The sequence below is a fragment of the Anastrepha obliqua genome, chromosome 5 (genome assembly GCF_027943255.1).
Source record: "Anastrepha obliqua isolate idAnaObli1 chromosome 5, idAnaObli1_1.0, whole genome shotgun sequence".
NCBI classification, from domain to species: Eukaryota; Metazoa; Arthropoda; class Insecta; order Diptera; family Tephritidae; genus Anastrepha; species Anastrepha obliqua.
The window spans coordinates 43,134,331-43,148,747 of record NC_072896.1 but is presented as its reverse complement, the minus strand read 5'-3'; the positions used below and the strand labels follow the sequence as shown (position 1 = coordinate 43,148,747).

Below are 14,417 nucleotides of genomic sequence, written 5' to 3'. Positions count from 1 at the left end.
GACCTTATCGAGACTACAACGCACTGTGGCCATCTGTTGCACCGGAGCTTTTCCGATTACTTCAGGCCCGGCACTAGATGCTCTGATTGGTTTACCACCACTTGATGCTTTCATCCGAGGAGAGGCCTTGAAGGCCATCTGCAGACTGAAACACAGTGGGAACTGGTACGGCCCTTGTCCGGCATTGGAACACAGAGAAGGCATGGACATCGATCCAACGATTCTCTCCATGCCCCTTGACTCCATGCCATCAAGGGTCGTATTTGAAAAGAGATACAGTGTAGTGTTACCAGAGGCTCAGTTGTGGGGAGACTCAGTAACACTGTTTTCGCATTTTTACGGATGGCTCCAGGACCGAGCATGGCTCCGGCTGTGGGGTCTACGTGGAATCCAGCGGGACAAAACTGCACTTTGCTCTGGGAATGCATGCATCTGTGTTTCAAGCGGAGGTGTATGCAGTTCAAGAAGCGATGAACTTTGTTGTGGAAAAAGGATGGAGAGGCAGATCCATATGTGTCTGCAGCGACAGCCAAGCAGCGCTTATGGCCTTAGACAGCCCTCAAACCACATCAGGGGTAGTGAAGTCCTGTAAATCCAGGCTGAACTATGTCGGCAGACATAATAGCCTGATGCTAACATGGGTCCCGGGACACGTGGGTATCGCGGGTAACGAGACCTCTGACTCCTTAGCTAAGATGGGCTCTGAGACCAACTTCTTTGGCCCAGAGCCCGCTTTGCCATTCCCCTCCGCGGCTATCACGGCCACGGTTAGCAAATGGGTAACTACTACCCACAAGCGAGCTTGGCAGGCTGAGAGAGGCTGCAGATGGACAAAACTGATGTTACCTGTCATGTCCGACCGACTGTCGCAGTTCCTCCTATCACTAAGCAGAGGGACTGTAGGAGGCTGGTTGGACTGATGACGGGCCACTTTCTATGGGCAAAGCACATGGAAAAGATGGGCATCTCAGACCGTGCACTCGGCCCAGCATATGGAGAGGAAGATGAGACGGCGGACCACTTTCGTCTGCCTCGCATTCGCTCGAAACAGGCTTGAGGTCTTTGGCACTGATATGTTAAAAAGCGACCACCTTGGCTCCTTAACACCACAAGATCTACTCAGATTTCTTCGGAGATCGGGTAGATTTAAAGAAAATTAAAAGGGAATCCAAGTGTAGTACAATGGACTCAATTAATGTCTGAGTGCTGCACTTGCTAGTTGTCCCGACAAAAAAAAAAAAAACAATTATATGTGAAAAATTACATTATTTAAATGTCCACCATGAGCCCTCTACAGGTAAAATCCGTCAAACTGTCGATCATGAATTACTAAGAGATTCGAACTTACGTTCTCTCTGAATTCCGAATGGTAGTCACGCACCAACCCATTCGGCTACGGCGGCCTATGATAAACTAAACTTCGCTAATGTCGAGTTAAATTTAGTTATCAACGGACTCATAATGCAAGACTTAGAACTAATTTTAGAGCTTAACCAGGTACACAGTTTTTTCTCCATTCCATTCTTGTTGCTAATCCACTCCGGTCTAATATTTAGCTAAAGTGAATTCATCTTTTGTAAACGTTCAGTTTTCAAAGTATCCCACATCGTTTTTGGACAACATGAATTAATGTTTTTAACAAATCCCTATTTTTTATTGTTTAATGCGATTAAATTTTTCGTCCTTTGATGACTGGGCGCGTTCACTCAGGTCCCAAAACCTGAAGCAAATATAAATATCAAAGAAAATTTATGTACATGAGCTGTTATTTAATAATTCTACTGCTGCCGTAGCCGAATGCGTTGGTGCGCGACTACCATTCGGAAGTGCCCTGGTTCGAATCTCCATGAAACACCAAATAATACAAACAGTTTGTTCTAATAGCGGTCGCCCCTCGGCAGGTAATTCGGCAAGTATGACATCAGATTTCTTCGCGAAAACTTATATATATTTTTTTTGGCTCTATCTCTCAACTTTATGTTGAATAAATTAGTTATAGCTGTGCACCAATAGGTGGAGCTTCAGAGTCAAACTCGCCTTAGGCTCACAGGTGGAGTCAGTCTTAACATCTAGCGTTGACAAGCGCAATTTTTATTATACTCTTTTTTTCCATCGATTGAATATTGAAAATATTTTGAATGAAGCAGAAATTCGAATGAAAAAGATGTAAGGGAATCAAAACGACGGCACGGTATACATTGTCTAAGAAAACCCGATCGCAAAAATAAAGAAAGGTGACATTTAAGCAGCCGCAAATATTATATTTAAAAAAAATTCTATACTACCATTCGGCTACGGCGGCTGCGACGTAGACATTGTGCAGTGTATAAAGATCCAGCGGTTTTGTAGGCTGGGACATGTCATCCGAATGGATACATCGGAAGCCCTCCTCTGCAGTGGAAAGATTAGATGGAGAAGGACTTGGCTTCACTTGATGTGTCCAACTGGAACCAGCGGTTGCATATACATGTATATAATTGGCGTGTACACCCTTTTTGGGTGTTTGGCCGAGCTCCTCCTCCTATTTATGATGCGCGTCTTAATGTTGCACCACAAATGGAGGGACTTTCAGTCTCAAGCCGCCTCCGAACGGCAGATATTTTTTTTTATTAGACGCTTTTTCATGGCAGAAATACACTCGGAGGTTTGCCATAGCCTGTCAAGGGGCGACAGCTATTAGAAAAAACGTTTTCTTTATTTTGGGTTTTCACGGAGATTTGAACCTACTTTCTCTCTGAATTCCGAATGGTAGTCACGAACCAACCCATTCGGCTGCGGTGCCCGCGTCAGTTAAGAAGACGACGCAAACTTTATAACATGTCTATTGACTTAATTATAAATGAAAATTAACACGATATGTCAATCTTAATTTCACTCAATATATTGAGAAGAATATTTTGGATGTTCCACGTAGCAAATTGTTTCGTAGTTGACCTTTTATAGTGATATTAAAGGTTCACGCCATCAGAATTACATTAAATTATTACAATCGATTTATGACTTCAGATACACTTTGTAAAATAACAACAATCAAAAGCAAAAAGTCGGTCACCCTAATGTGTATGTTGTGCACAAACCTACGCGTGTAACTATGTGCAATACTATTTTACACCTCTCAAAAATTGTGACGTTATATGTACGTATGTATGTGCATGCCAGTATTTGAAAATTATCATGCGAAGGTGGGTAATTGCATTTTTGGGTTATTTGTAGGCATGCAAAAAAAGAGCAAAAGCTTCAAAAAGAACAAAAACTCTTACACAAAAAATTCTTTGTGCAAAAAATTGTAATGTTACTGACGGAAGTTTTCCATTTACCGCTTGAAACACCGCGGCAACACTTCCGCCTGTTGGTCATATTTTATACCACTAATTTGTGGTTTGATATGGTGGCACTCTTTGGCCCTTTGGACTTACTATTTTTTTTAATCAAATATTATGCATTTCATTAAACTAATAAGAAGGATTTCCAATTGAATGACTTTAATTGGTTACCCCATACCCACTTAAAAGGTTTCTGGATTATTTTTTAGTGTTTTATTAGCATTTAAAAATATATAGTACTGCTGATGATATTTAAGAAAGGCATTTGTTTGGATTTTTTATGTTCAGAAGTGATTCTTTTTCTTGATTGATTACTATCTGCATTTTTTTATGCTGATAAAAATAGAATCCGTTTTAAAAAAGAGAAGCCTATTTCCAAAAATGCAATTCGAACGCAAACATAATTAATATTTTACGAGATTTGCATGAGTAAAATTTTATCTTAAAATGAAAAGGGCATCAGAAAAAATATTCAGAAAATATTTCTAATTTTTCTACAGATTCCACTCTCTTTAAGTATTTCAGTTATATTTTTCTGCATTTTTATTAAGTCGAAACTAACATAGATATGTCTATGGGCATGAGTATATATGTATATATGAGTGAGTATAGTATACATCCATATATAAGTCTGTGTTTCAAGCGGAGGTATATGCTGTTCAAGAAGCGGTGAACTTTTTTGTAGAAAACAGATGGAGAGACAGATCTATATGTGTCTGCATCGATAGCCAAGCAGCGCTCATAGCCTTAGACAGCCCCCAACCACTTCAAGGATAGTCGGGTCCTGTAAATCCAGGCTGAACTTTGCCGGTAGACATAATAGCCTGATGCTAACATGCGTCCCGAGACACGTCGGTATCGCGGGTAACTAGATCTCTGACTCTTTAGCCAGAATGGACTCTGAGGCCAACTAAGCAGAGGGGACTGGAGGAGGCTGGTTGGACTGATGACGGGCCACTTTCTATGGGCAAAGCACATGGAAATGGTAGGCATCTGAGACAATGCACTCTGCCCAGCATGTGGAGAGCAGGATGAGACGGCGGATCACTTTCTGTGCGTCTGCCCAGCCTTCGCTCGAATCAGGCTTGAGGTCTTTGGCACTGATATGTTATGGGGTTACATGGGTTTCGTCGGGTAAAAAAAGGCTTATTTTTAATATTTTTGTCTTCTATGTAAAAAATTGTTTATTTAATTCAAACTTTTTTCTGTCTTATAGATACATATGTATATAAAGAATAATTTCTGAAATTTTCAAAAAAAAAAAAAAAATTAAAACTCCTTCATTGTGACGGCATTTCCGGTGACCCCTTGAAAAAAAGGTGCGTCCGCGTTGTCAGCATAACTCCTGACAGGATCATCAAAAATGAAAAAACAAAAATAAGTGTTTTAGTTATGACCCTAAACTCGTGCTTGAACGAAGGAAAGAAAAAAAGTAAAAATTGGAATTTTGGCAGAAATTTTCCAAAAAAATGAAAATTTCGGTCAAATTTGCTTGACATCTTGTATTTTTTAAATAGTTGTAATTGAAAAAAAAAATCCCTCGTCCAAGCACGATTAAATTGTATCTCGAACACCTGTGTAAAATTTCATCAAGATCGGTTGAGTAGTTTTCGATAACATTTGACAACCGACTTTGAAATCACGGTTCCGAGAAAAACGCGTTTAAAGTTTTGAGTAACAATAAAAGTGGCTTGGAGCGCACACTTTCCAAAGGCTGTATCTCCGAGACTATTATTCGGATCGACTTGAAAATTTAGGATAACATTCTTGGAATTTTGTAGAAATTAATAAGCCAAAAAAAAAATCGATTTTTTGAACCCACGAAACCCATGTAACACCTTAAGAAGCGACCACCTTGGCTCCTTGGCATCACAAAATCTACTCAGATTTCTTCGGAGGTCGAGTAGATTTAAAGAAAATTAAAACGGGAATCCGAGTGTAGTACAATGGACTTAATTGTGTCTAAGTGCTGTTTATGCCAGTCTGTCCCGACAAAAAAAAACAGATATAAGTATACATAAATATATTTAGTTTATGTCAGTTTAGCGTATCCCATTAAAACCATTTATTTTATAAACCTAACAAAATATCTGTCAGTGCTTTCTGTGATGTTCTGAAAATCTTTTGTTTTTTTTTTTTTTTGGAGTTTTTTAAATCCACTGAACCGGCGCCCAAATTCATAGGTGATAGCCAGGCTTCACTTACGCTCATATTCGGAATGTAAAAACGCTTAAAACTTCTTAGTATTTCTTCTTCGCAGCATTGAAAATACCGCTAAAATGGCCGATCTTACTTATTGCTAGATGGGTTTTCCATAATTCCATTGGATATGCGGTAGTTTTCGAAATATTACCCGCCGCTATATGCGTGATGAAGCGTTGGAGAATCGTCAGTCGTCGCCCTGTATTAGTCCCGCAGTTTGCTCATTGCAAACTTAATCTTAAACTTAAATTTCAAAACGGTAATGCCATGGCAATGCCACATACTGCGAGTTCCTCCTTCATTCAGCATATATTTCAAGGCATCTGATATTCCAGTTCATGTGCTTCAACCTGCAATAATAGTTTTATTCTATCTAATGAAGATGTGCGGGTGCACGATGCTGCCCTCGCAAAACCCCCAGCAGTCATGCGAAGCCGCCACATGCCAGTTTGCATTTAATATTTTGAAGAATTCTCAAATACATTTAATTTCTAATTTATGTTAGAAGACTGTGACATAATCGCACGTTAGGTTTACTATTATAACGACTTTCACTCACAGAAATATAAGGGGTTAGGGGTAGTCAGAATTAAAAAAAATTGATTTTTTTGCATCTTCTTAAAGTATAATATCTTAAAAGTATTGACTGAGAATTTGAAGTAAATCCGACAAATACTTTTCGAGTTATTCAACAATTAACATAGGGCGCTCGGACGCTCCGGAGCGTTCGTATACTGAAAAAAATAATGCTGCACGTATTAAAGTGGCAGATAAGCGCGCTAATGATAACACTCTAGAAAGTAGAATGCTTCGTAGGCAACAGCAAATCAATATTTTGGAAGCTGCTATGACGGCTGAAGAACTGTTATATGGCCCAGGAATAGATGGCACAGTGTAAGTAATTAAATAATTCGTGTAACTCTACATAAATCGATACCAAAACTTTAAACGCGTTTTTCTCAAAACTTTGTTTTTTGAACTGGTCATCACTGCAACTTAAGGGGGTAGTATGGTTAATTCGGTGTAAAACAAGCATATTTTTCGAAATTTTTTTTGTCGACATAGTTGATTTATTCAAACTTTTAAAATTACTTCATTATAAAGTCATATTTAAAGAATATTGTGTGAAATTTTCATTGATTTTTATGAAGAAATGAGTTGGTGGCAGCGAATCTTCGCGGACGTCTCATAAAAAAGTTTTATTGCGGTGTCCCTCAGAACTCATTACTAGATCAACTAAAATCAAAAAACCAAATTGAATTTTCGTCGAATTGTTTTTTTTTTTTTTTTTTAATTTTTTAAAGCGCTTTGAAGTCAAAACACCGATTTTTCATAAAAATAAACTTGAAAACTTTGTTGTTTTAAAATATGACAAAATTTAAAAAAAAAAAAAAAAACTCGACGTCATTACCTCGTGAATAAAGTAAAGAAACAAAAAAACCAAATTTGAAAAGAATCGGTGCAGTAGATATGAATCTACAGTGGACACCGACCGTAAAAAAGGCAAGTGTGAGAAAAACGCGTTTAAAGATTTGTGAAGATTTTTACAGCGTGAAATCCGGTTGGAGAGGTAGATACTTAATCCTTTGTGTCTTTGTCAATTTTACTCTAATGCACTTCAAACTTTCACACAATAATCTTAAGATGTTATAAAATAATTAAAAAAAAAAAAAAAAAAAAATGAAAAAAAAAACCATACTACCCCCTTAAAAAACCAGATTTCAATAAAATTTAGACTGTTTTTGAAAAAAATAAAAAACTCATGCCTGATCGAAGGATTTTTTTTCTCAAAAATTTAGATTTTTTTTTAACAATTAATTGTTGGTTTTTTCTCGAAAATCTGGAAAATATTTCTTAAGGCCGCCATATTGTTAATGTCAAAAAAAAAAACAGCTTGGATCAGGAACAAGATTACCTTTTAATAAAACTTATTTCTCTTGTCCGATTGATTTGAGGTGAATCTCCAAGGACTTGTGCTGATCACCTCAAGGGACTTCTGGAGAAACGGGCTCCACACAAACAGCGACAACTTTCACAATTATTATTTTAATTTTGCTAAAGTCAAGTCGAAGCCTGATATTAATACATCAGCTATGTTTTTATTTTTGTAAAATAAAGCAATCGACTAGCAAAAAAAATGATTGAAAATCATCATTTTTTCGGGCCTCTGTCTACCCCTAACCCCATAAATCGAAACTGACCTGGCTACAGCTCAACTAGCGAATACAAAATATACTGTTTCCCAGGTATAAATTACTGCTTCCCACGATCAAAAACGATACACATGTACTTATATACATGACCTGGATCATTCAATATCATTAGTCATTTTATTATTTTCTTTAACAAAATGTTAATTTGCTTTTCTGTTATACAAATTCCAACGGACGTTAGGCGCGGCATAACAATTCAAATATTGCGGCGTAGAGTTAACACCATCGGAAGCTGCTTTAAAATCGACAAGGGCGTCAATTTTTCTTTCACAGATAATTTCCCTGACTTGGCGTATTGTTAAAATCTTATAGCGGGCTGATCTTCCAAGTCAGAAGGTCCAATGAGTCTACTGACGTTGGGCTTGAGTCTTTCACATATGATAATATGCTCCATAGAACCTTATGTGCGGGCTCACTGTTCTTATGAATCGTGCACAGCACATTCAAATTCCAAATGATGGGCAAGCATTCATTCGGCAAGTTCTGTCCCCAACAGCAGGTTGAAAAAATTAAACTCTTCGACCCAAGCATCTCAAACAGGTAAATTTTTGCAGAAGTATACATATTTTCCATTTAGGTGACTTATGTCAGTACACTTTAAAATTTAACAAAAACTCACCACATAATCGAGTTACCGAAAGATCTTGTCCAGAATACCTCTTAGCGTGCCAAGTTTTTGGAAAGGTATTTGTTTTCATATAGCCAAATATATATTTTTAAGGTCAACAGTTACCCGCCTATTGCCCAACCGATATGGCCATAAATATTAATTTGGGGAAAAATAAATCCATTATTTTCTCGGTAGATGGCTGTAATGATCGATATCTCGTAAAGTATCGACCAAACAAATTTTATGCTCTTTGTCAAGGTCACATTTCACACTAAAAAAATGCTGTTGTTTTTTATTTGTTCCATTCAGTTGTGATTTGCAGGGTGTTATGAAAGTCATGTTAATGGAAATCAACAAAGAGAAAATTCGGTACATTTTACAGTTCTTCTTTGAGAAAGGCGAAAATACAAGCCAGGCCGCTGAAATTGTGAATGGTGGTTATGGTGCCGATACTGTAACAGTTAATTGCGTGAAATTTTGGTTTCGTCGATTCCTTCAGGCATTTTTGATGTTAAAGATGCACCTCGCACAAGCGAAATTGTCGATAAAATCACAGAAATAATCGCAGTTGAGCGACATGTTAGTAGCCGTGGCATCGCCCAGAAGCTAAAGATCGACCATAAAGCAGTTTTAAACCATTTGCGCAGAAATAATGGATTTATTTTTCCCCGAACTGATATAATAATAATTTTTTTAAATAGGTCGAGGCCAACGTCATTTGGCCAAAAAGTAGCCTATATTCGGCTCAGTGAAAGTCCCACCAATCAGTTGAAGTCCCGTCAAAAATATTTTAGAACACTGCCCACATTATCACTTTTTAATATATTTCACGAATATAGATACTTAAGTTTATATTATCATACGCCGAAGGCCCTGACAGCCAGCGCTTACTACTTACATGTGACAGTTATTTATAATTGTAACTCTTGTAAAAATAAATAAATATTTCACGAATAGACCTGACTTATTATAGTTTTATTATATAATAGGTACCATAGATAATTCAGTGAAAATTAGCTTAAATTTTTTTTTTAAGTATTCACCTTTGTTTAGACATTGAATACAACACTTACAATTATTTAATTCCGATATTGTTGATAATGACAAATAAATGAATTGATTGAACACGATTAACACAACCCACATTTTCATATTACGGAAAGGGAACAAGATAAAATATCATTAACTATTGTAGTACATTAAAAATCCGCGGTAATAAGAAACTTTATTTCTTGATTGCTTGCAACTGAGTAATGCGTACGCGATTTCAAAGTACGACCGGCAGCGTATGAAGTCCTCGTAAGACTGTGGACTTCAATGGACATCAAGTGCCATGAAGCGTACGTTAGAATTCAAGATTCAAATGTACTTGTAAGCTACATACCTACAATACTTTCAACACCTTTGCAGAGGAATGAATGTATGTACATATGTATAAATATGGTGAGGGCGCCAAAACGAAGTCGAATGCTTTGTTAGTGGTAATCGTAAAAACAGCGCGCATGCTTCTTAGACAGGATGGCAGTAGTAGTAGTACGAGTAGTAGTAGTAGTAGTGGTAGTATGTACGAATGCACGTTACAGACACAATCGCATCTTTGTTCGTAGTAGTGCAACAAATTTGGAAAAGAACCGGTACATCGTATGTAAGGAATTTCATTCATAAATTTTGATCACGTGTTATATGGCTGTTGATTGGTTTATATAGAGAAAATGAAATGTATTTGTTTTTGTACTTCAATTATGCCGTATTAACAAAGCAATGATTGCATTTAAAAACTGCCTCATCCTCTGCGAAATATCTTTGCGTTGGTTTTCTTTATGTAAGCTTACCTTCTTCCTATAACTTTTTTGCTTGCTTCTTAATTAACAATTTCGCGTAATTTATGTTGAATGTTATGGAAATCAGCACTTACTTGTTATCAGCAGCCTTTTATCTACCAACTCATATGAATAATAAAGTAAATCTGCTGAATTGGCATTTCGAAGCTTAAGAATAAAGTGCACACATATGCAAACTTTGGCGCGAAGTTTTGGTGTGTAATCGACTAATTGGTCCACAATTCAAATACGAGTATATAATATCTACATACATTTGTTTGCTTTGCTGCATTTGCAAGAAATTTCAAGAATTGGTTGCTGAGGTAGGAATTATTTTTTCATATGCCTGAGGTATACTCGTAACATACAAACAGCTACACCTTAAAAAAATTCCCTAAATATTAGGAAGTGCCATGCAAACTTAAGGACAAAAAAGGAATTAAATTCTACTCAAGCGTAACTGTCCTAAAACAAAGGATTTTATTTACTTAAACTGGATAAATCGAGATCAAGTAAGAATGAATTTAATTTAAATATCAATTGTGCTTTAAGCAAAGATATATTTCTCATTATTTGAAGTATAAAAGTATATACTTGAGTTTTTTACTAATTTCTGTACATGCTGCTATCAATACAAGGATTGTAAATTACTTAATTGCAGTACTCATTTAACTCTATATCATACTTATTTTTGTCCTTTATTGAAGGTTTTACCCAGTAAAAAAGTTTTTCATTTATTCTAATTTTATTTATTAATAACTTTTACAAAACATTTAAAAATAATATTTAAATTTAAGATATATGCTTTTGTTTAACATATTACTAGCTTTAACCCGCGGCCCAGCTCGCGTAGGAGTAGTTTTGAGGGATTTAGGATATGTATATAAAAGAATTACAAACAATAATTTCATTGAAAATAATTTTTTATTAATAACCATAATATTACAATACCCGGCATCCGTTGCTATGCCTCGTTGAATAAAATCAAAACAGCCAATCAGAAAAATATCAAGCAAAATCATTTTTATTAATTTTCTATCTCAAACCGTTTTCGAACTTTGCATTTGGGTCATAGTTGAACAGCTTATGCGGATTATGAAGTCTAGAGTGTGGCATAAATAGTGGGAAATAGGAAAAACTAAGATTTTTTAGATTAAATTTAAGCAAATATTCGATTATTAGTGACGAATGAGTGTGGTGGCGCGGCCTGGGGGCTGTGGGAAGGGAGTTCCATCATAAAAACATGCCTATAACTTTCATTGGGTGAAGGGTGGTATACACATTTTTACGTCATTTGGTGTTGTCGTTTCGTAGTGATGCGCGGACAACGTACAGATATTCACCTTTATAGTATAGAAGATTATAGTTTGGAGAAAAAGAAATCCATTATTTTCTCGGTAGATGGTTGTAATTATCAATATCTCGTAAAGTAACGATGAAAAAATTTAAATTTTATGCTCGTTGTCAAGGTAACATTTCACACTAAACAAAATTCAGTTCCATTCAGTTGTGAGTTACAGGGTGTTATGAAAGTCATGTTAATGGAAGTCAACAAAGAGAAAATTCGGTACATTTTACAATTTTACTTTAATAAGGGCGAAAATGAAAGCCTGGCCGCTGAAATTGTGAATGATGTTTATGGTGCCGATACATGCAATTTTTCCTATTTCCGTTCAGGCATTTTTGGTGTTAAAGAAAATGTCGATAATACCGAAAATATCTATAAAATCACAGAAATAATCGAAGTTGAGCGGCATGTTAGTAGCCGTAGCATCGCTGAGGAGCTAAAGATCAGCCATAAAACAATTCTAAGTCATTTGCGCAAAAATAATGGATTTCTTTTTCATGTTAGCAAGTGGTACTTTCAACAGGGCGGTGTCGTACGAGGTGCCGATTATCAAACCATGAACCAGCAAAGTACTAAACAAATTTTGGTACATTATGTACCCTTATATATATATATATAATTGGCGCGTACACCGTTTTTGGTTGTTTGGCCGAGCTCCTCCTCCTATTTGTGATGTGCGTCTTGATGTTGTTTCACAAATGGTGGGACCTACAGTTTCAAGCCGACACCGAACGGCAGATATTTTTATAAGAAGCTTTTGCATGGCAGAAATACACTCGGAGGTTTGCCATTGTCTGCCGAGGCGACCGCTATTAGAAAAAGGTTTTTCTTAATTTTGGTGTTTCACCGAGATTCGAACCTACGTTCTCTCTGTGAATTCCAAATAGTAGTCACGCACCAACCCATTCGGCTACGGCGGCCGCAAAATTTGTCCTTATCTCTTCTAAAATGAATGTAAACTATTCATAAACTTTAGAAAGTCCTTGATTTACACCGAGCTGAATTCGCCCAACTCATTGAAAAATTGTCTACTTAAAATGATAAATCTGCATCCGGATAGAGCAGAACAGGGGCACAAAAGGTGCAATATCGACTCTTCCTCATCTAGATAGCTTCTGCAGAAGTCAAGTGCCCATCCTCTGGGCATGTCTGCCTATTAGACAGTCCTTCGTTAGAATGAAAATCAGTGTACTAAGACTATGGACAATGTGTGATACTTTGGTAGCTTTTGCAGACATTGAAGGAGCCTTTAACAATATTAATACAAGCGCCATAACGGGTGCTCTAGAAGATTTTGGAGTGAAATCTAATGTTGCTACTCTGATCGAGACTATACTTGTAAGGAGAAAGGTAACTGCTACATTAGGCAACACAATAATAAGCAGACAGGTATGCCGAGGCACTACTCAGGGAGGGGTCCTCTCCCCTTTTTTCTGGATTTTGGCAGTAAACTCCTTGTTTCTGACCCTTGAGAGACGGGGTATCCACGTCACAGCTTATGCTGCCGATTTGGCAATCGTGGGTAAAAGCAAGTATCCCAACACGCTCATGGATATTCTGCGCTTTAACATGGCCACGCTTAGTAACCGGACAGAGAGTAGGGGACTGGCAATAAGTCCCGATAAAACTAAACTAATTCTCACTACAAGGAAACATAGACTGCCTACAGTCTCCCGCTAATTTTAAGCGATCCAGAAATTATTGGTGGGACAAAGTACGCCGCACTGTTCCATAAGAAAACATATTGATTATAATTTGATTAGCTGATTATTAGATAAAAGACGCTGAAGACCAAAATACGTGATGAAAAGAGCTTTAGATACTGGTAGACAAGAAAAGCATCCGGAAATTGTATTAAAAAGTTCAGTGACACACAGCAGATTTCAAGACCAGGGTAGTTTTCTTTAGGAACAAGGAAAGAGCAGGAAGATAATAATTCAATTTTGGAGAAAATTTAGTTGACAGAAGTTGAGAAGAAAAAAAACACGACAATAAACCTTGATAACATTCACAACGGAATAAATAACTGGTGTAATTTGTCAGGCGCAAAACTTTCATCCAAGTTGGCAGACTTTACAGCAAAAAACGTGTCAATAGCCTCATATAATGTTTCTCAATTTTTCAACCAGTGTCCTAGACAACTACATTTAAAATTTGTTAAAGAAAAACAGAACATACTTTTCGAGAACACCACAAATTGGTATAAGAAAATTAGTCCAAAGAAAAACTCAATTCGAGAAGCCTTCAAAGTTATCCAAAGGTATCAATGCAAACAACCCAGAAATTACAAGGAAAATAATAACAAGACAACGGCTCAGACATTTAAGGCATACGTAGCTGTCAAAAAAGTCATATCTACATACGAGTAGAGGTTTAACTCCATTAGGGTAATAGAACTGCTGCTGCACGCGCTGCAATGCGATTGAGGAGTTCGCGTCACAGGCTACACTTAAGCTGCAGGCACTCTAGTATTCTTAGAAACTTAGAGTGCATCAAGGTACGCCTTCCCTGGGCCCAAGCGGGCAGTGCACAACATTTTTGGTGGGGGGAGTATTCTACGAGGAGCTCCCATTAAACTCAAATTTAGGCTACCGGATCGTTTTACAAGCTGAGATAGCCACAACTAAACAAGCACGGATAGATCGGGGACGCTCGAAGGAATTTTTGAGGCTAATAAAGCCGCTGCTCTCTCCTATACTAAATTGGCAAAAGTACCAAAGTACTCCTTCGTAGAATATACAGCTATTAGAGAGTATCATTTGTTTTCCTACTCTCCGTTCCAAGGAAATATGGAAATATGTATTGGATATATTTTCTTGCATGTGCTGTGCGCGTACTGAAAACTTTGCAATTTTTCCACCTTGAAGGGGTTTTGCAAGACATAAAGAAATAACTAATAAC

General features: G+C 37.1%; 1 protein-coding gene across 1 annotated transcript in view; it reads right to left on the bottom strand.

Moving 5' to 3' along the window:
* LOC129249292 (neurotrimin) overlaps positions 1–9,619 on the bottom strand; it is a 34,068-nt gene extending 24,449 nt beyond the window's left edge. Inside the window, exon 1 of the mRNA XM_054889012.1 lies at positions 9,422–9,619. Within this exon, the coding sequence (XP_054744987.1) occupies positions 9,422–9,500 (79 nt within the window). The 5' untranslated portion in view covers positions 9,501–9,619. The remainder of the gene's footprint in view (positions 1–9,421) is intronic.
* Between the last annotated feature and the right edge of the window lie 4,798 nt (positions 9,620–14,417).